Source organism: Myodes glareolus, chromosome 9 (genome assembly GCF_982192425.1).
Source record: "Myodes glareolus chromosome 9, mMyoGla1.1, whole genome shotgun sequence".
Lineage (NCBI taxonomy): Eukaryota > Metazoa > Chordata > Mammalia > Rodentia > Cricetidae > Myodes > Myodes glareolus.
This window is the reverse complement of record NC_142034.1, coordinates 71,207,981-71,227,325: the sequence shown is the minus strand read 5'-3', so window position 1 is coordinate 71,227,325 and position 19,345 is coordinate 71,207,981. Positions and strand designations below refer to the sequence as shown.

The window sequence follows — 19,345 nt, the reverse complement described above, 5'->3', positions numbered from 1 at the left end:
AATCATGCCCAGTTATTTATAATATGATTAGAGTGAAGACATTGAAAAAATCAGATCCAGGGCATTTCTAATCTATTTTCTTCCTAATATGGTTTTGAAATCTCTCTTCTGATCTTCACATGACCAAAATTTTCAGCCAGCCTGTGGACTCTGTAATCAGACTTCCTACAGTGAAATTCTTTGTCCAGTATTAATCATGCAACCTTGAATAAAGAATGTTGACTTTTGCTTCAATTTCACCTTAAATAAATTAGGGTGATAATATCTATGTCATGATTTTAAGAAATGATTGATAGGCAAAACATTTAGCATCATTTCTGATCCATTGATGGTAAAAATTAATATTAGCTGTTTTTTTTTTTTGTTTTGCTTCGTTTTTTGGTTTTTGAGACAGGGTTTCTCTGTAGCTTTGGAGCCTGTCCTGGAGCTAGCTCTTGTAGGCCAGGCTGGCCTCGAACTTACTGAGATCCACCAGCCTCTACGGGGATTAAAGGCTTGTGTCACCACTGTCCGGCCATATTAGCTGTTTTAATTAATTGTTATCTTCTTCCTTCCATTCATATAGCAAGATCTTTTTTTAGTAGCATTGCATGATATGCATTTGGAAGGCATGGTGGCTCATGCCTGTAATCTAGCACTCAGGAGGTAGAGGCAGGAGAATCAGTACAAATTCAAGGCTGTCTGATTTACAAAGCAAGCTAAGGGCACCTGGGCTACAGAATATGACTCTGTTTCAAAAGCAAGCAAACAAATCCATCAGACCTTGTATTTCATTACAGGCTGATTTCTCTAACTGTTTACAGATATTATCATCCTATCCATATACCCCTTAAAGTCAGAGAGAATTTGTATTTTCTGCCCCATTACCAGCACTACTTTGTGCCTTATTAATATCCATTGGCTCACTATACATAGTTTTAGAGGATCAATCATAAAACCAGTATTTCTAAGTACAAAGCTGGTTTTTAGCTGTATAGTTTTGTAATCTTGTCCTGGTTGAAAACAAACTGTAATAATTACATTTCAGGAGATGACGCATTCATGGCCTCCCCCTTTAACGGCTATTCATACACCATGCAAAACAGAACCTTCCAAATTTCCTTTTCCAACTAAGGTAAGTAAATAAAATCTGTCTTTGATAATGTAAGAAAACTCAACTAAAATCACATAAATTCAGAATTGTTTCCTTAGTAAACACAGTAAATAAATTAAAGAAATAATTTTAAGTAGTGATGATTTCTATGAAGAAATTTAAAAATAATAATAGAATTGAGAGCATCTTGCACTGAGAGGTACTTAAGAAAATTTGGAAGGCAACAGAGAAAGAGAGAGAGAAAGAAAGAGAGAGAGAGAGAGAGAGAAGACTTTGATGTTTATTGTAAATTCATGATATTCTAGACAGAAGGTGGCTAGGACTATTAAGGTTATTTTCTGAGGACCCTCTCAGAACCTAGCCACAAACATACTTATATCCTATAAGAAAAGGCCCTCACACATCAGTTTTTAGCCTGTCTAAACGCTGCAGATTAATTTTTTAAACATGAATTTATACTCACACAAACAATGCAAAAATACAAGGCTGGGTGTGGGTAGCTTATGCTTGTAATCCCCAGCACTATGGAAGCAAAGACAGGAAGATCAGGAGTTTAAGGCCAACCTGGCTACATTTTCAGAGTTCAAAAATTCTCTCCCTAATAATCAGTCAAAAATACTTTCTCATGTGAAAGTTTGTTCAGGACATCTACTACCAGCCCTTCCCTGTTTCTTGTTCTTTAGCTCATTCAATTTCATGTGTCTTTGCAAACCTTTTCATAGCACTTGCATGCATGTGTACAAACTCATAAGTGTAGACTCATTCCATATAAATATGCTATTTCTATTCAGATAAATTGTTTTGTATCATTAATCTGTCAGCTGTGGTTTTGAGTTGTTTCTATGTTGTTTACTTAGAGGTATTTAATGTCTTTTAAGTTTGTCTAAAGTATGAATTATCTGACTTAGCCATTTCTCTTTGGTATTTAATTTACTATCAGTTTTAATTACTGCAAGCATTTTTTATTGTTTGTATGTGTATGCATGTGTGCTTGTGTATATGCTTGTGCTTTTATGTGTGTGTGTGCTGCAAACTGGTTCCTTCCTTCCACTGTGTCGATCCCAGGGATGGAGCTCAGGGTGTCAGGCTGGCAGCGAGCACCTTTATTTATTCACCCAGCCATCTCAACAGCCCTCATGTTTTTATTGTGTGTATGTGTTTTTGAGCATGTATATATGTTTGAGGAGGGGATGCACATCCTGCGCACTTGGGTGTGGAACCTGGGTTCTGCATCAATGTCTTCCTCTATTGTTTCCCGCTTTATGTTTCTTACTTTTTGAGGCAGTGTTTCTTGTAGCCCAGACTGGCCCTGAACTCTGTGTAGCTTATAATGATCTTAAACTTCTTTTGTATATATGCTTGTGTGTATACACATGTATGTACAGGTATGCACACACATTCATATGTGTAGAGGCTTAGAGGGAGACAGTTGATGTCCTCATCCTATATGGCTCTCTGCCTTACTCCTTGGACACAGGCTTTCTCTGAATCTAGAGGTGTTTTTCTGCTAGGCTAGTGGGCAGCAAGCCCCCGTTATCTTACTGTTGTCACTGCTGCCATTCTCATTTGCTTTTGTGTCTGTGTGTGTATGTGCACGCACGTGCCTGCATGCACATTTGCACATGTGTGAGTGTGCTGGAGATAGAACCCAGGCTATGAAAACAAGCCATCTTCCCTGTTCTTGAATATATCAGTAGTTGTTTTTTTTCTTCTTCTTCTTCTTCTAGTAAGCTTTTAATGAAAAGACCAAATTTTTTTTATCTGTTCAGTTGTTGATAAACATAGAAGTTACTTTTAGGCTGTTAAAATATCTATAAACATTATTAAACATTATTGTATATATTGTAGACTTTGGTTTTCTTTCTTTCCTTCTTCTCTTCCTCCCTTCCTTCATTTTTTCTTTTTCTTTTTCCTTTTCTTTCTTTTTTAAATCAAGACTGGGTTTCTTTGTCCTGAAACTCATTTTGTAGACCATGCTGGCCTCAAACTCACAGGGATCTGTCTGCCTCTGCTTGCTGAGTGCTGGGATTAAAGGTGTGTGCCACCACTGCCCAGCTATGTTTTCTTTTCCCGTGGGCAAATACTTGGTTCTATGGTGAAAAGAACTGCTGAGTCATGTCGTAAATGTGTGTTGATTTCTAAGATGTTGACCGCTGTTCTGCTGTTCTCTGCAGCAGCTGTGACACTCCTGCTCTACCTTCCCCACCATGCACTACCTGTTCTCTATGTGCTTCCAGCTTACTGTTGTTGTCTATTTACGTTTAGTCATTGTAGCAGGTGTTTTAGTGCTATGTCATTCTTAATTTATATTTCCTTAAAGACTGATGATGTTGAATCATCTTTTTTCTTGTGTTTATTGGCTGTTCCTATATGGGATGAATAATTCCATATATTTAGAGTCAGAAGTGTTTCTAGTTTTAGTGTTTCAAGTTTTTTGAAATACTTCCATATAGGAAACAATCTCTCTGAATTGAAGTATGAACATAAAATTGATTTATGTTTTATATATACTTATACACATAGCAATTTTATACATCTTTATTTTGCTGGCATTTTGACTGTATCCTTCATTATAAGCTTAGGTATTAAATTTTCCTAAAAGTTGCTTTGGTCAGGTATTTTTGTTACTGCAACAAGAAAAGTCACTAATACATTTAACAAAAATGAGAAGATAAAACAAGGACTAGGGCTGGAGAGGTGGCTCAGAGGTTAAGAGCACACTCTTCTAGAGGTCCTGGTTTCAATCCCCAGCAACTACATGGTGACTCAACCATCTATAATGAGATCCAGTGCCATCTTCTGGCCTCAGGCATTACATACAGGCAGAACACTGTATACATAATAAATAAATAAATCTTTAAAAATCAAAACAAAACAAGATCTGGCTGGGGGTGGTGGTGCTTGCCTCTGATCCTAGGAGGGAGGGCAGGCATTTTTCTTTTGAGTTTGAGGCCAGCCTTGTCGACAGCGTGAGTTTCAGGATGACCAGGGCTGCATAGAGATACCCTGTCGCAAAAAATAAATAAATAAATAAATAAATAAATAAATAAATAAATAAAGCCAAGGAGTGAGGCCAGCGAGACGGCTCAGTAGGTAAAGGTGCTTGCCACCAAGCCTGACAACCTGACTTGATCTCTGGGACCTGCATGATGGAAGAAGAGTACTGACTCCCACAAGCTGTCCTCCCCACCCTTGACAGGGTTTCTCTGGTTGATTTTTTTAAATTCATCTATTTTTTCCTTAGTTTTTCTTTTTTAGTCATTTCTATCCTAATTTTTATGCTTTTTCTTCTACTTTCATTTACTATTCTTTTTAATTTTTTTCTTGAAATTGAAAATAGTATCATTAAACCATGATTTTCTGTATTTATTTATATAAAATATTCTTCTAAGCAAAGCATCACAAATTTTAATATTCTGTGTTTTAATAACTTCTTATGGCTTATTTTCAAATTTTGGTTTGTTTATTTATTTTATGATTTTTCAAGACAGGGTTTCTCAGTATAGCCCTAGCTGTACTGAACTTACTCTGGATTCAAATTCAGAGATCCACCTGCCTCTGCCTCCCAAGTGCTGGGATTAAAGGAGTGTGCATCACCACTGCCCGGCTGAAGTGTTTTTTTTAAAAGAGTTAATAGTTGGGAGATTTTCCACGTATGTTACTGATTTGTAGATTAATTCCTTTTGGGTCAAAAGGCATATTTCATATGATTTGAATCATTTTATATTCATTAAGACTTATTTAATGGCCCAGAATATTTCTCCTTTTCATAACTATTTTCTGTACACTTGAAAAGAATCTATGTTTTGCCATTCCTGAGTAGAGTATTCTGTGTGTGCCACATCAAATTGGTTTAGAGTGTTTGGCAAATTTTCTGTGCTGTTTTGTCAGCTGCTGTGGGGGCAGGAGCTAGAAAAATAGCTCTGCTTCTCTTTTGTAGCAGCCTGAGTTTTTTTCAGTGACCAGGTGAAGTCAAGATATTTTTGGCTTCAGAAAACAATTTCCATACAAGTCAGAATGAAATAGAGCTGGGCTGTATTAGAAGGAATTTTTTTTAGTAGATTTAAGTATACACATTAAGGAGAAAGAGATACAGTCAGGAAAAATAGGGAACATATTCAAGAGCATGGTTATAGTCTTCTAAAGAGTATCCTATAAGCTTACATTAGCTGTATATTGCATTTTGATGGCTTCTAAAGTTATCCCAGCAGTTGCTAAGGAACCTAAGTGAGATCATAGAGCAGTTCTGGTGATGGATAGGATTTCGACTGGTAAGGTAAAAAAAAATCCTAGGTCACAAAGATTATGTAGGGAATTAAGGTGTTTTTATTATAAAGTTTACAGACTTGTTTGTATGATTTCTAGAAATTTTCAAGTTTATATATGTGAAAGGAGTATACTCAAAAGTCATGTATGCTCAGTCTTTAAAAATGGTTCCTGGCTATTTTAACATTTTTATTTGAAAATAGCTCTGTAAAGAAGGAATATTATCTCTTGGTAAACAACCTTGCAGCAAATATTAATGGTGCTGGAGTTATTGCTTCTGATGAGAAATTTCAACCAGACTCTGAAATGGGGCTTCTTTTCCCATGTCCTCTTAATATTCTCTGTCTCTCTTTTCTCTCTTTGTCCCTGGCTGGCCTCAGACTCTGTATAGCTAAGAATGTCCTTGAAAGTCTGATCTTTTTGCTATTGTCTTCCAAGTACTGGGGTTGTGTGCCTCACCATCCCCGTCCTGTTATCCTATAATCAGTATATAAAGAAGATAAACCACTTCCTGTGCAACTAGCTTTTTTGTTTTGTTTTGTTGTTGTTGTTTTTCGAGACAGGGTTTCTCTGTGTAGCCCTAGCTGTCCTGGACCTCACTCTGTAGACCATACTGACCTCGAACTCACAGAGATCCACCTGGCTCTGCCTCCTGGGTGCTGGGATTAAAGGTGTGCGCCACTGCCAACCAGCTTCTTAGCTAACATTTTTTTTTTTTGCTTGCCACTCCTTTCTGTTCATTGAGCTTTCTATCTGTCCTACTTGTTTCCTTCAGTACTTTTTGCTATGTACCTAAACCAAATCTATTGTGTGTAGGGGGAGATATTATCTTCCTCTGTTGTCCAGCCTGGCCCAGAAATCCTGGGCTCAATTATCCCCTGCCTTATCCTCTCAAGTACCACAGTGCCTGCCTGTTTTGTGTGTTTAGATAGAGCCTTACTGTAGAACCCAGGCTGACCTGGACCTCGACATCTTCCTGCTTCTTATTACAGGTATTACCATGCTCGGCTTTTTTTGGATTTTTTTTTCTGGTTAAAGAATTCTAATTTGTAAATGTTTTGAACTGAATAGTCTATATGTATATGTTATTCTTGTGCTTGAAGTTTGTTGAGCTTGTAATTTGTGATTTATAGTTTCTATCAAGTTAGATAAACCTTTGCAGTTATTTACAGTACTCAGATTCTTTTATACTTCCTTCCTTCTCCCTGTTTCAAAGACTCCCGTTACTTAATGCAGTTTTCTGCTTTGTTGTTCCATTTTATATTTCTCCTGCTGCAGTATTGTGATGTTCTGCTATTGATTTCAGTTCATGTATTGTGATCTCAGATAGGGTTTACAGGTCTAAATTTCTCTTTATTTATTTGTTTGTTTGTTTGTTTAACATGTTAAATTCTATCCCAAGCATTGGATTTGACAGTCATTCTTGTGGACAACCTTTTTTAAAAACATTTTTTTCTTGTTGTTCATTTGCTTTTTAGACAGGGTCTTACTATGTAGAAATCCATCTGCCTCTGCTTCTCAAGTGCTGGGATTAAAGATATTTGACACTGGACAATGGTGGATAGATAAAAAGAAGATTGCCTTTTGAAACACATTCCCTTTTTTTTTTTTTTTTTCGAGACAAAGATTTCTCTGTGTAGCTTTGGAGCCTGTCTTGGCATTTGCTCTGTAGACCAGGCTGGCTTCAAACTCACAGAGATCCGACTACCTCTGCCTCCCGAGTGCTGGGATTCAAGGCGTGTGTAACCAAGCCCGGCTTTTTGAAGCACATTTCTATAAATGGTAGCAGACAGATATGCTAGAAGCAGCATATTATGTTGAGGATGATTTTACAGGAATAGAATATTTTGTCATATTTATATGATGAGCATAGGGATGTAGTGGAAGGTGGGAGTCAGCTGATACATGGGAAAGAGATGGTAACCTTGGAAAATTTTAAAAGGCTTTGAGATTTGGTATGGAATTAGGAGGCAGTAGCTTTTGAATTTGAAAAAAAATTTAAAAAAAAGACAAAACGACAGCCTACAGAATGGGGGAAAGATCTTCACTTAACCCCACATCAGACAGAGGTCTGATCTCCAAAATATACAAAGAACTCAAGAAATTGGACACCAAAAGATCACATAATACAATAAAAAAAAATGGAGTACAGACCTAAACAGAGAACGCTCAACAGAGAAATCTAAAATGGCTGAAAGACACTTAAGGAAATGTTCAACATCCTTAGTCATTAGAGAAATGTAAATCAAAACAACTCTGAGATTCCATCTTACACCTGTAAGAATGGCCAAGATCAAACACGCTGATGACAACTTATGCTGGAGAGGTTGTAGGGAAAAGGTAACACTTCTCCATTGCTGGTGGGAATGCAAGCTGGTATAGCCCCTTTGGATGTCAGTGTGGCAATTTCTCAGAAAATTAGGAAACAGTCTTCCTCAAGACCCAGTAATACCACTTTTGGGTATATATCCCAAAGGATGCTCAAACATGCCACAAGGACATTGCTCAACTATGTTCATAGCAGCACTCTTTGTCATAGCCAGAACCTGGAAACAACCTAAATGCCCCTAGATCAAAGAATGGATATGGAAAATGTGGTACATTTACACAATGGAGTACTACACAGCAGAAAAAAATAACGACAGTTTGAATTTTGCAGGAAAATGGATGGAGCTAGAAAACATTATATTGAGTGAGGTAACCCAGACACAGAAAGACAATTAATCACATGTACTCACTCATAGGTGGTTTTTAAACATAAAGCAAAGAAAACCAGCCTACAAACTACAATCCCAGATAACTTAGACAACAATGTGGACACTAAGAGAGACTTACATAGATATAATCTACATGGGAAGTAGAAAAAGACAGGATCTCTTGAGTAATTTGGGAGCATGGGGACCTTTGGGGAGGATTGAAGGGAGGAGGGGAGAGACAGGGAGGGGAGCAGAGAAAAATGTACTACTCAATAAATATCAATAAAAAAGAAAAAAGATACTAAGGACAGAGGGTGGGAAGAATGAGTAACATTGAACACCCATGTGGAAGCTTTATTTTAATTTTTTTAACAGAGAAATGGTATATTTTCAATGTATTATAGATTATACAGCTTTTTATCCTGGAACTCGCTTTGTAGTCCAGGCTGTCCTTGAATTCACTAACATCTATTTTTATCTAGTATACTTTTTTTTTAATACAGGCTCTTATGTAGATCAGGCTATCCTTGGACTCATTATGTAGTTGAAGATGCCCTTCAATTTCTGTATTCCAGCTTCTACTTCCAAAGTACTGGCATTCCAGTTATGAACCAAAACACTTGGTTTATGGGGTTTGGATGATTGAACCCATATTTCATGTATGCTAGACAAGTACTCTATCAACTAAGCTAAATCCTTAGCTCTTTCCTTTCTAGGGTACTTGGAATTGACCCCGGGACCTTGAATATGGTGAACAAGTGCTGTCTACTACTTATTTACACTTGTAGTCCAAACAGTTTCTCAAGACCAAGAATCAAAGATTTATTTTTACTTAAAAGTATGTAAAGTGACACATGCTTTTAATCCCAGCACAAGGGAAGCAGAGGCAGAGGTCAGGGTCAACCTGGTCTACAGAGTAAGTTCCAGAACAGGCTCCAAAGCTATAGAGAAACCCTGTCTTGAAAAACAAACAAAACCGGTGGTGGTGGCGCATGCACTAGGGAGGCAGAGGCAGGTAGATCTCTGTGAGTTTGAGGCCAGCCTGATCTACAAGTGCTAGTTCCAAGACAGGCACCAAAGCTGCAGAGAAACCCTGTCTCGAAAACCAAACCAAACAAACAAACAAAAGGTATGTGTGTGTGGTATATGCAGATGGCCTCAGGTGATCAATTAGACTATGAGAAGGTACTATATCCCTTAGAACTGAAGTTACAGAGGGTTGTGATCCGCCCAACATAGATGGGTGCCAAGAACTGAACTCAGATCCTCAGCATGAACTTGCTCTTAACACTGGGATATCTTTCTAACCCAAGACCAAAAATCTTGAAATTATTTGAACTCTATAGGTCTCTGAATTAGATTATGAGTATCTTGGGTGATGCTGAAAAGAAACAGAGACTCTTGGTAACTTTTACTATTTCTGTAAGCTCTGGTAGAGTCTATTGTTTAGAGCCATTACATTCTTTCAGTATTTTCTCTTTCATACATGTTGAAGTATTTTTATCACTTGAAGCTCTTCCCAACTAATGACTCTTTCTTTGATGCCATCATTTTGTATAACTATGTTCTTTTCTCTTAGGAATCTCAGCAGTCTAACTTTGGCTCTGGAGAACAAAGTAAGTATTTCTTTTCTTGCTGGTTTTTAAGTTAGCCTATTTATTGGACCCTTTCTCATATAGCCATGCCTTATAATACTTTAAAATTTTTTACATGTCTTACTCTGATTTTTGTGATCTGATTAAAAAAAAAAAAGAAAGCTATACTAGGTGTTGGTGGCACACACCTTCAATCTTAGCACTTGTGGGGTAGAGGCAGGTGGATTTCTGTGAGTTCAAGGCCAGCCTGGTCTACAAGAGCTAGTTCCAGGACAGACTCCAAAGCTACAGAGAAACCCTGTCTTGAAAAACCAAAAAAAAAAAAAAAAAAAAAAAAGAAGAAGAAAGAAAGCTGAGTCTTAAGAAAACTCAAGAACTATATAGGTCATTAAAAATCAAAATAAGCTGAGCATGGTGTTGCACACCTTTAGTCCCTACCTGTACTTAGGAGGCAGAGGCAGGTGAATCTCTGTGAATTTAAGGCCAGCCTGGCTACATAATGAATTCCAGGCTAGCCAGGCCTATAGAGAGAAACCCTGTCTTAAAAAAAAAAAAAAGAATTAAATAAATAAATAAATAAACTTATTTAAACTAATAGTTGAAATTTCATAAAAAGTTTGCTAGTCATCTCACAATGCCAAGAGCCATTTTTTCTTTTCACTTCCTTCATGGTGCTGGTTTTGTGGTGGTAAAACTGTTGGCAGGTATGATAATGTTAGCACTACCTCAGGCTCCTTATGCATTTCCTATTCATTCTTCCTGAGTCTTCTGATCTGGACAGAAAGCCTGGTATCCTCTGCAGCCCCACACTCAACCTCATTCTTCACTTCTCAGAGCTCTTGTGGAAGATGGCTTCAGAGAAGCAAATAACCAAGAGATGTGCTCACTGATAGTGGTGAGGTCAGGGCCACTGCAGGTGTTTGGGTGTTGTTGTGTACTCTGAACAACAGTTTATTAGATAGATTTATGCTGGTATAAGTATTCTGAAAAATAAAAATAAGATTTTTTACTTTTTTTAGTTGGTTGTGTGTGTGTTTGTGTGTGTGTGTGTGTGTGTGAGAGAGAGAGAGAGAGAGAGAGAGGGAGAGAGAGAGAGAGAGAGAGAGAGAGATTTTAATGCAAGAGATAAGGCAAGAATTTATCTGTTTGTCTATAGAGTGAGTTCCAAGACAACCAGAGGCTGTTTCACAAAGAAACCTTGCCTTGGGAAAAAAAAAATCTCCTATGTTTACATATTTATCATATGTGTAAGAGGTATGGGAATGCCACAGTAGACATGCGGAGGTCATAAGACAACTTTTAGCAGTCAGACATAACATCTATATGTCTATTTAGTTCTACCTTACAACTATATCTATTTATTTATTGGTTTTTTGGAGACAAGTCTTCTCTGTAGCTTTGGTGCCTGTTCTGAAACTAGCTCTTGTAGACCAGGCAGCCTCTGCCTCCCGAGTGCTGGGATTAAAGGCATGCGCCACCACCGCCTGGCCTTGACAGTGGTTTTTGAAGCAGTAGCCCTGACTGTTCTGGTACTCAGAGACCCTTCTGCCTCTGTCCCTTAAGTGCTAGGATTAAAGGCATTCATCACTGCACCCAGCTTTGACATGATATGCCCAAAATAGCTAGCTATAAACCAAAACTTTTTAATTTTCTCTTAAGAATATTGTTTCATTATTTTTGCTCCACCTTCATTTACTTCTCCAGTGTTTAATTATGGCAGACAGGATCATAGACTTCACCTGTTTTTTTTTTATTACTTTATATTTTTCACTGGGTTTATTTATTCTTATTTTTTGGGGGGTGGTCCTGGCCCTCAGGCATGAGCTACCTCCCAGGGTATAACAACTGTGCCAGTCATTAGTTGGCCATTCCCACAATTTTTTTTTACCATCTTTCCCCCAATACTTGATTTATTTTAAATGTTTTTCAGTATGTATTCTAATTTATTCTTTTACAATATTAAAACCATGTTACACGAAATAATTAAAGTTATTTAATTAGCCTTCAGCTAATGAACATGTGTGTTGTTTCCCAGCTTTTGTTGTTAAAGCTGTCCTATTATAATACTGGATGTGGTGATACTCACTTATAATTCTGACTTTGGGACAGCTGAGACAGAGAGATTGCAAGTTCAAGGCCAGTGCAGGCACTGCATTGTGAATTTGGGCCAACCTGGGTTGTGGGCTGTGTAGTGAGATCCTATCTCCAGAAAATATAAAGCCATATTATTATTAATATCGTGTCTATATGTGTCTGTGAGCATTCCTCCAGATACTGGGTAGATTCCTCTCATTGAACTAGATCAGTAGCAGGATAGGTATAGTATTGATAAGGTAATGTGAATGCATTGCCTTCTAAAATGGCTGTGGAAGCCAAGCCGGGCGGTGGTGGCGCACGCCTTCAATCCCAGCACTCGGGAGGCAGAGGCAGGCGGATCTTTGTGAGTTCGAGGCCAGCCTGGTCTACAAGAGCTAGTTCCAGGACAGGCTCCAAAGCCACAGAGAAACCCTGTCTTGAAAAAAACAAAACAACAAAAATAATAATAATAATAATAAAATAAAATGGCTGTGGAAGATCATTGCTTATGAGAATACCTGTGTCTTCTGACCACTGTGTGCAATGTATTTATTTTGATATATATTTTTGAAAATAGACATTTTATATAGACATTTTGTAATCTAAATAACAAATTTTGGTTGCTCACTTCTATATCTTTTTGTTTTAGAAAGATACAATACTTCTGCTAAAACATCAAATGGGCACCAGTCAAAATCGTAAGTTTATTGCTTAATGAGTATCTTTTTTCCCTAGAAGTTATCTATAATAGCTGGATGTTTTAAATGCTATAAATAATACCCTTTTGTTTTTACAATTTTAAATTAACCATTTATTTTGTATGTGGATATGTATGCATGTGGAAGTCAGAGGACAACTTGTGGAAGTCATTCTCTGATCTAGGCTAAGTTCAGGTTGATGGGTATAGTGGCAAGCCCCTTTACCCACTGAGCCATTTCATTGAACTCTGCTTTTCAGTGTGAAATCAGAGGCCTTGGGCATGATAAGCTCACACTTTACTATTGAACTACATACAACTCCATGCAGAAACACTAATGTTTTGTGGCAGACATAAGCTAACTTTAACTGTAAAAGTCCAGAGAGTGTATTGTAGAGTTTATGTCCTACGTACTCAGCTTTGTCATAAACTATAAAAGCTGTATAGATCACAGACATGGCTATGTTCTATCTAATAATACTAACTTTGTTGTTTTTGTGTTTTGAGATCAAATCTCGTGGTATCTGGGCTGTAGTCAAACTCATCATATGTGTTCAAGACTGACATGAGCTTGATCCTTTTGCCTCTACCTCCCAGGTATTCAGTTTATATATAGGCAAATGCCTGGGTTTTCTCTTTTTTTGTGGTGGTAGAAATCCAGGTTCTTTCACATGTTAGGCAAGTGTCATACCACTGAGCAATATCTCCAGTCCAATTAAAATTTATTTACAAAATAGCAGTGGAAAACTGGCTATGGAAATATAAAGCATGAACTCACAAAGGTATAAAAACCAATTTATTAAGGGGTGCAATGAAAAGGACAAACTCAGCAAATACAGAGTAAGGTGGAGAAGTGTCATGACTTGGTCTCCAACCACACCAGGCACGAGCCAGAGCAAGAGAGCAAGTGCCTTTCCTCTTCAACTTATCAGTCTCACAGAGCACACAAGGCCACGTCTTACGGCCACTATACCCCAAAGCTATTGGTGGAATGAATTCCCACAAAAGAAATACATGTCTATAATCTCAGCATTCAGAGGGCTGAGTCAGGAGGACTATCATGAATTTAAAGTCAACCAGGGCTGCAAAGCAAGTTCAACCAATCTGGGCTATATATATTAATACCTTTTCCTAAAATAGCAAAAACATGTTACGAGCATCTCAAAAAAGCAAAAGGAAAATAAAGAATGAACAAACAAACAAACAAATAAAAAAAATGGCCTAGGTTTGCTGTGCAGGCCATGGTTTGCCCACCTCTACTATGAGTTCACAGTTTGTGTGTGTGTGTGTGTGTGTGTGTGTGGTTTTTTGAGACAGGATTTCTCTATACATTCTTGACTGTTGTATGTTGTAGGGTCGCTTGTTTGTTCCCAGCTGCTCAACCCCTAAAATAATCACACAGAAACCATATTATTTAAATCACTGCTTGGCTCATTAGCTCTAGCTTCTTATTGGCTAACTCTTACATATTAATTTAACCTATTTCTATTAATCTGTATATTGCCACATGACTGTGGCTTACCAATTTGTCTCTGGCAGGGCTACATGGCTTCTCTCTCCCAGCATTCAGTTTAGTTTTCCCTGCCTACCTAAATTCTGCCCTGCCTTAGGTCCAAAACAGTTTCTTTATTCATTAATGGTAATACAGCATACAGAGGGGAATCCCACTTCAAGCTAACTCTTATATATTAATTTAATCCATCTCTGTTAATCTGTGTATTGCTATTTGGCTGTGGTTACTGGATAAAGTTCTGTCCAGTGTCTGTCTCTGGCGGGGCTACATGTCTTCTCTTGACTCCTCTGCCTTCTTTTTCCCAGTATTCATTTTAGTTTTCCCAGTATAGCTCTACTCTGTCCTATCAGGCCAAGTAAGTTTTTATTCATTAAGCAATAAAGGCAACATATATACAGAAGAATTTTCTACATCACCTGACTGTCCTGGAACTTGCTCTATAGACCTGACTCACCTCAAACTCACAGAGATCTACCTGCCTCTGCCTTCTGAGTACTGGATTAAAGGTGTGAGCAACCACTGAATATTTAATAAAAAAAATGTGCTAAAGATAGGATTCTTCTTACTAAATCTTCCATTTAGCCACCAAATGCAACATTGTTTATATTATCTTTAAGTTTTCATATTTTTATTATATTTTGTAGGTAGAATCAGAAATATGTATCATAGTAGGGGTAGGTGTGTTACGTGATAAGTTACGTCTAGAGAGTGAGCACTCGAACTCCTGAGATCACAGGTTAACTTCAGTGATTACAACAAAGTTCCAAAGAAACAACCATTAGGTGGCTTCCTGTGCCACAGCGACAGACCACAGTGCTAACCTCAACCTAATAGCCTCTTCATGTAACAAAAGGAGGACTAGCAAGGAAATATGTGAACAAAAACAACTTCCATGCCCTGCTGAGAAACTCACTATATCCCCGTCATCACATCTTTATGCCCCAAACTAATAGAGCCTGTCTGCTACCTATGGGCATACCACTTTGGTTGCTGAGGAAACAAAAACATGCTGTACCTAGAGCAGTGTTGTAAAGGCTTTGACATACTTACATATGTAAACAGGTTCATTGAGCTGCCATTATTAAATCATAAGGGCTGAAAGAATTCAGAGCAAGTACATTTTCTTTACTAGAAATCCGTCTTTTAGCTATGCTAAACCCTTGTTCAAAAGAAAACTTTTTAAAAATTTCATTTACTGAACTAATTTTGAAACACTTCTCATATGGTCATCTGGTTACTTATTTCCAGGTGATTTGTGTGTTATGCGTATTTTGAATTTGTGGTCAGATTTAGAAATGCAGATTAGGCTTTGAGGGGAGAGTGCAAGTAGTTACTGCTGGGAGAAGACCTTTTTGCTGACTGGAGACTTGGAACCCTTTAAACAGGAGGGTAGTGAAAAAGTAAGTATTTTTAGGTGAGCTCTCAAACTTTGTGTGAATTTTTCTTTCATGTAAAAAAAAAAAAACCAGCAACAAAACACAGAATGTTTTGTGTTACTCAGATTTTAAATCTAATGATTCTGAACTTAAGGAAAACTTAAACCTTTGATTTTACTTTCAAAACAAGTTGTAGAAATTGTCAGCTTATCGTATTTATATATTTTTAATTAATTCAGCTTAAGTTTTGGTGAAGGAAGATTTGCAACTTGGATTTAAAAATTCATACACATTCATTTCTTACCCAAAATTCTTCTGCTGATGTCGCTTGTTTTCATAGCAAGGCAATTATGAACCAGAACTTTGACTAGGGAAGTTGTGTTAAGGTTTTCAGTTATCCGATCCAGAAGTACTCAGTTCTTTCTCTTCATGGACCATGGAGACAAAAAAGGGATTGCTTGATACTTCAGTTTTATCTTGCTTCTCTTTAGGAGTCGTATCTAGTAGACCAAAGCTTTATTAATTGTTTTAGTATACATGCAGGTGTACAATTAGAGACATGTTTGTTGTAACAGGAGTATATGTGAGAGTTTATCTAGAAAACAAGATTGAATGTTTTACTCATGAGGGTAGAAGTTTTGTTCTTGTCATGCCCACTGCTCTCTTGGCAGAATACTAAATTTTGCTTTCTTTAATTTTTATTTTTGTTTTATGAGACATGGTTGTTCTTTGTAGCCCTGGCTGCCCTGAAATTCAATCTTTTGGCCAGGCTGGCCTCAAACTCAGAGATTCACCAGTCTCTGCCTCCCTAGTGTTGGGATTAAAGGTGTGCACCACCACCACCCGTCTTAAATGTTTTTACTAGAATGTGAACAAAAGCAAACAGGAGAGAGAGTGTGTGTGCATATGTGTTTCAATTTTTGACTAACATAATGATTATTCTTAGAATTATTGGTAAGTTCTTAGTACTCTGGCCTGCTGTGATTAATTAATGCTCCTTTCTGCCTTTTCCCTCTAGTATGTTAAAAGATGACTTAAAACTAAGCAGCAGTGAAGACAGTGATGGGGAACAGGTGTGTCTGCTATGCAATCTGTCAGTCCTTTATACTACTCTTTCACTGTGTCTTAGCTCAAGATCAGTACCTTTTCCTGTAAGCTCTCTTACACTGGATGATTGTAGTCTGTAATGTCTTTAAGCTTCCTTTTTTTTGTTTTTTGTTTTTAGATTGATTTTTTTCTTAACATACATGCATTTAATTTGTTTGTTTACTTATTTATTTAATTTGGTTTTTCAAGACAGGGTTTCTCTTTTATCTTTGGGGCCTATCTTGGAACTCACCAGGCTGGTCTCTAACTCACAGATATCTTTGTCTGCCTCCCAAGTGCTGGGATTAAAGGTGTATGCCACCACTGCCCGGCATTTTTGCTTAACATTTATTGTGAACCAGAACATAATTTTGAAGCAGGAGATTATTTATAAGAGATATTTATGAAAGTTTTAAAAATGTTTATTTTTTTCATATATATGGATCTTCTAGAACTGGATTTTTTTCTTTCTTTTTTATTATTAATACCAATCCAAATTCCCACTCCCCTCCTCTCAGTCCCCTTTCTCTCCCTCCACAGACTCTCCTCCCACCTCTCCAACCCTAAGGGAGTGCCATGCACCCTGCCCTGTGCAAAGTCCAAGGCCCTCCCTACTACATCTAGGTTGAGCAAGGTTGAGAATAGGATCCCATGTAGCCGGAATATGCAGTAGAGACACATCCTAGTGTCACTATCAGTGGCCCCTCAGTCTGCCCCAGCTGTCAACCCCCTTCAGAGGGGCTTGGTTGTTCCCATGCTCATTCACTCCCATTCCAGTTGGAGTTGGTGAGCTCCCATTGGCTCAAGAAAACTGTGTCAGTGGATGACCCCCTCATGGTCTTGAATTCCTTGCTCATACTTTCACTCCTTCCACTCTTCAAATGGTGCTGGCATAACTGGATGGCAACCTGTAGAAGAATGAAAATGGATCCTTATCTGTTGCCATGCACAAAACTCAAGTCCAAATGGATTAAAGACCTCAATATAAATCAGACCACACTGAACCTGATAGAGGAGAAAGTGGGAAGTAACCTTCAATGAATGCATGGGCACAGGAGACCACTTCCTAAATATAACCCCAGTAGCACAGACAATAAGAGCATCAATAAATAAATGGGACTTCTTGAAACTGAGAAGCTTCTGTAAAGCAAAGGACACAGTTAATAAGACAAAAAGGCAGCCTACTGAATGGGAAAAAAACCCCACATCAGACAAAGGACTGATCTTCAAAATATATAAAGAACCCAAGAAATTAGACATTAAAATTCTAAATAACCCAATTAAAAAGTGATATACTGAATTAAACAGAGAATTTTCAACAGAAGAATTTCAAATGGCCAAAAGATACATGTTCTTCTTCCTTAGCTATCAGGGAAATGCAAATCAAAACAACTTTGAGATACCATCTTTTTTTAATACTTTTTTATTGATATTTATTGAGCTCTACCTGGAATTGGATTTACAGATGGTCATGAACACCATGTATGTATTGGATCCTCTGCAAGAACAGTCAGTGCTCTTAACTGAACTGATGAGTGAGCCATCTCCAACCCCAAACTTTTTTTTAAAGTCTTATTCTAGAAATTCTTTTTTTTTTTTTTAAGTAGTAGTAGTAGTGCTCCTGGGGATTGAGCTAGGCAAGTACTACTTCTTTTTTTAAAAAAAGATTATTTATTATGTATGCAGTGTTCTGCCTTCAGGCCAGAAGAGGGCACCAGGTCTCATTACAGATGGTTGTGAGCCACCATGTGATTGCTAGGAATTGAACTCAGGACCTCTGGAAGAGCAGCTCTTAACCTCTGAGCCACCTCTCCAGCCCAAGTACTGCTTGTTTATGTAAAAACAGGATCCTGGTTTGTTATTGTTTGTGGTGTTTTGGTTATTGGTTTTATTTTGAGGCAGTGTTTCACCAAGTGGCCCAGGCTGGCCTCAGTCTCATGATCCTGCTGCTTCCACCTTCTGAGTGCTGTGGTGTTCTGTTTTTGTTTTGTTTTGTTTTTTTAAGTCACTGTATTAAGTAAACATTGGTACTTGTGTTAGAGAAGCCATTTTTTGTTGTTGTATTAGAGAAGGCATTCATATTATTAGTCATTTCACAGATTTCTTATGCTTCACTTTTAGGACTGTGATAAGACAATGCCAAGGAGTACACCAGGAAGGTAGGGAATGAAATCCTTTTATTCTGTGGTTGATTTAAAATCGTGGGGTATCATAAATGGCCTTATAAATAATGCCAACTGTGATGGTGGTTGTATAGTTCTATTAATTAAAATTCATTAAATTATACTGGGTGAATTTTAAGGTATGTTAAAAATGAGTATTATTAGGTGAGTGATGCATTAGAAACTTTTGGGAGACGTCTATTCATTTGTAATGAAGTTTTGTGTTCCTTTAAATGTAATAGCATATGCACACATCATAAACAAGTCCGATTGTCAGATTTGGGTGGGTTTTGTTTTTAAAAGAAACTTTTGTCATTTCTATTTTATCTCCTTCAGTAACTCTGAACCGTCACATCATAATAGTGAGGGAGCAGATAACTCCAGGGATGACTCAAGCAGCCACAGTGGATCCGAAAGCAGCTCTGGCTCTGACTCGGAGAGCGAAAGTAGCTCTAGTGACAGTGAGGCAAATGAACCCTCACAGAATGCATCTCCTGAGGTGAGGAGGGCTGCTCCCATAGCCCTCAAGTTCTTTCATGATATTCACTCAGCCCATCACTGCATATTTTGATCAAAGGCAATTGAACCATGTATCTTATAGAAAACCTAAACCATTTTGGTTTTCTTATTATTTTAAAAGCTTTTTTAAAAAATTAGGATTTAATCCTTTTGCCTCTTAGCAGGGAATTTATATTATGTAGTTACTGAGAACGAACTGCCTCTCATGTTGTCTAATTGCACTGTAGATTGGACAGTGCAGCTGAAAGTCTCCTGGTACCGACATC

The 19,345-nt window shown here is 37.7% G+C and overlaps 1 protein-coding gene across 3 annotated transcripts in view; it reads left to right on the top strand.

The window, feature by feature from the left end:
- Positions 1 to 19,345, top strand: part of Aff4 (ALF transcription elongation factor 4) — a 76,779-nt gene that overhangs the window by 32,300 nt on the left and 25,134 nt on the right. For 2 of the 3 annotated variants that reach the window (XM_087910642.1, XM_087910644.1), the window contains 6 exons: positions 1,028 to 1,114; positions 9,635 to 9,671; positions 12,376 to 12,424; positions 16,331 to 16,385; positions 18,520 to 18,557; positions 18,897 to 19,059. In XM_087910642.1, coding sequence (XP_087766768.1) covers positions 1,028 to 1,114; positions 9,635 to 9,671; positions 12,376 to 12,424; positions 16,331 to 16,385; positions 18,520 to 18,557; positions 18,897 to 19,059 — 429 coding nt within the window. The remainder of the gene's footprint in view (positions 1 to 1,027; positions 1,115 to 9,634; positions 9,672 to 12,375; positions 12,425 to 16,330; positions 16,386 to 18,519; positions 18,558 to 18,896; positions 19,060 to 19,345) is intronic. The other variant, XM_087910645.1, reaches the window with a different exon arrangement.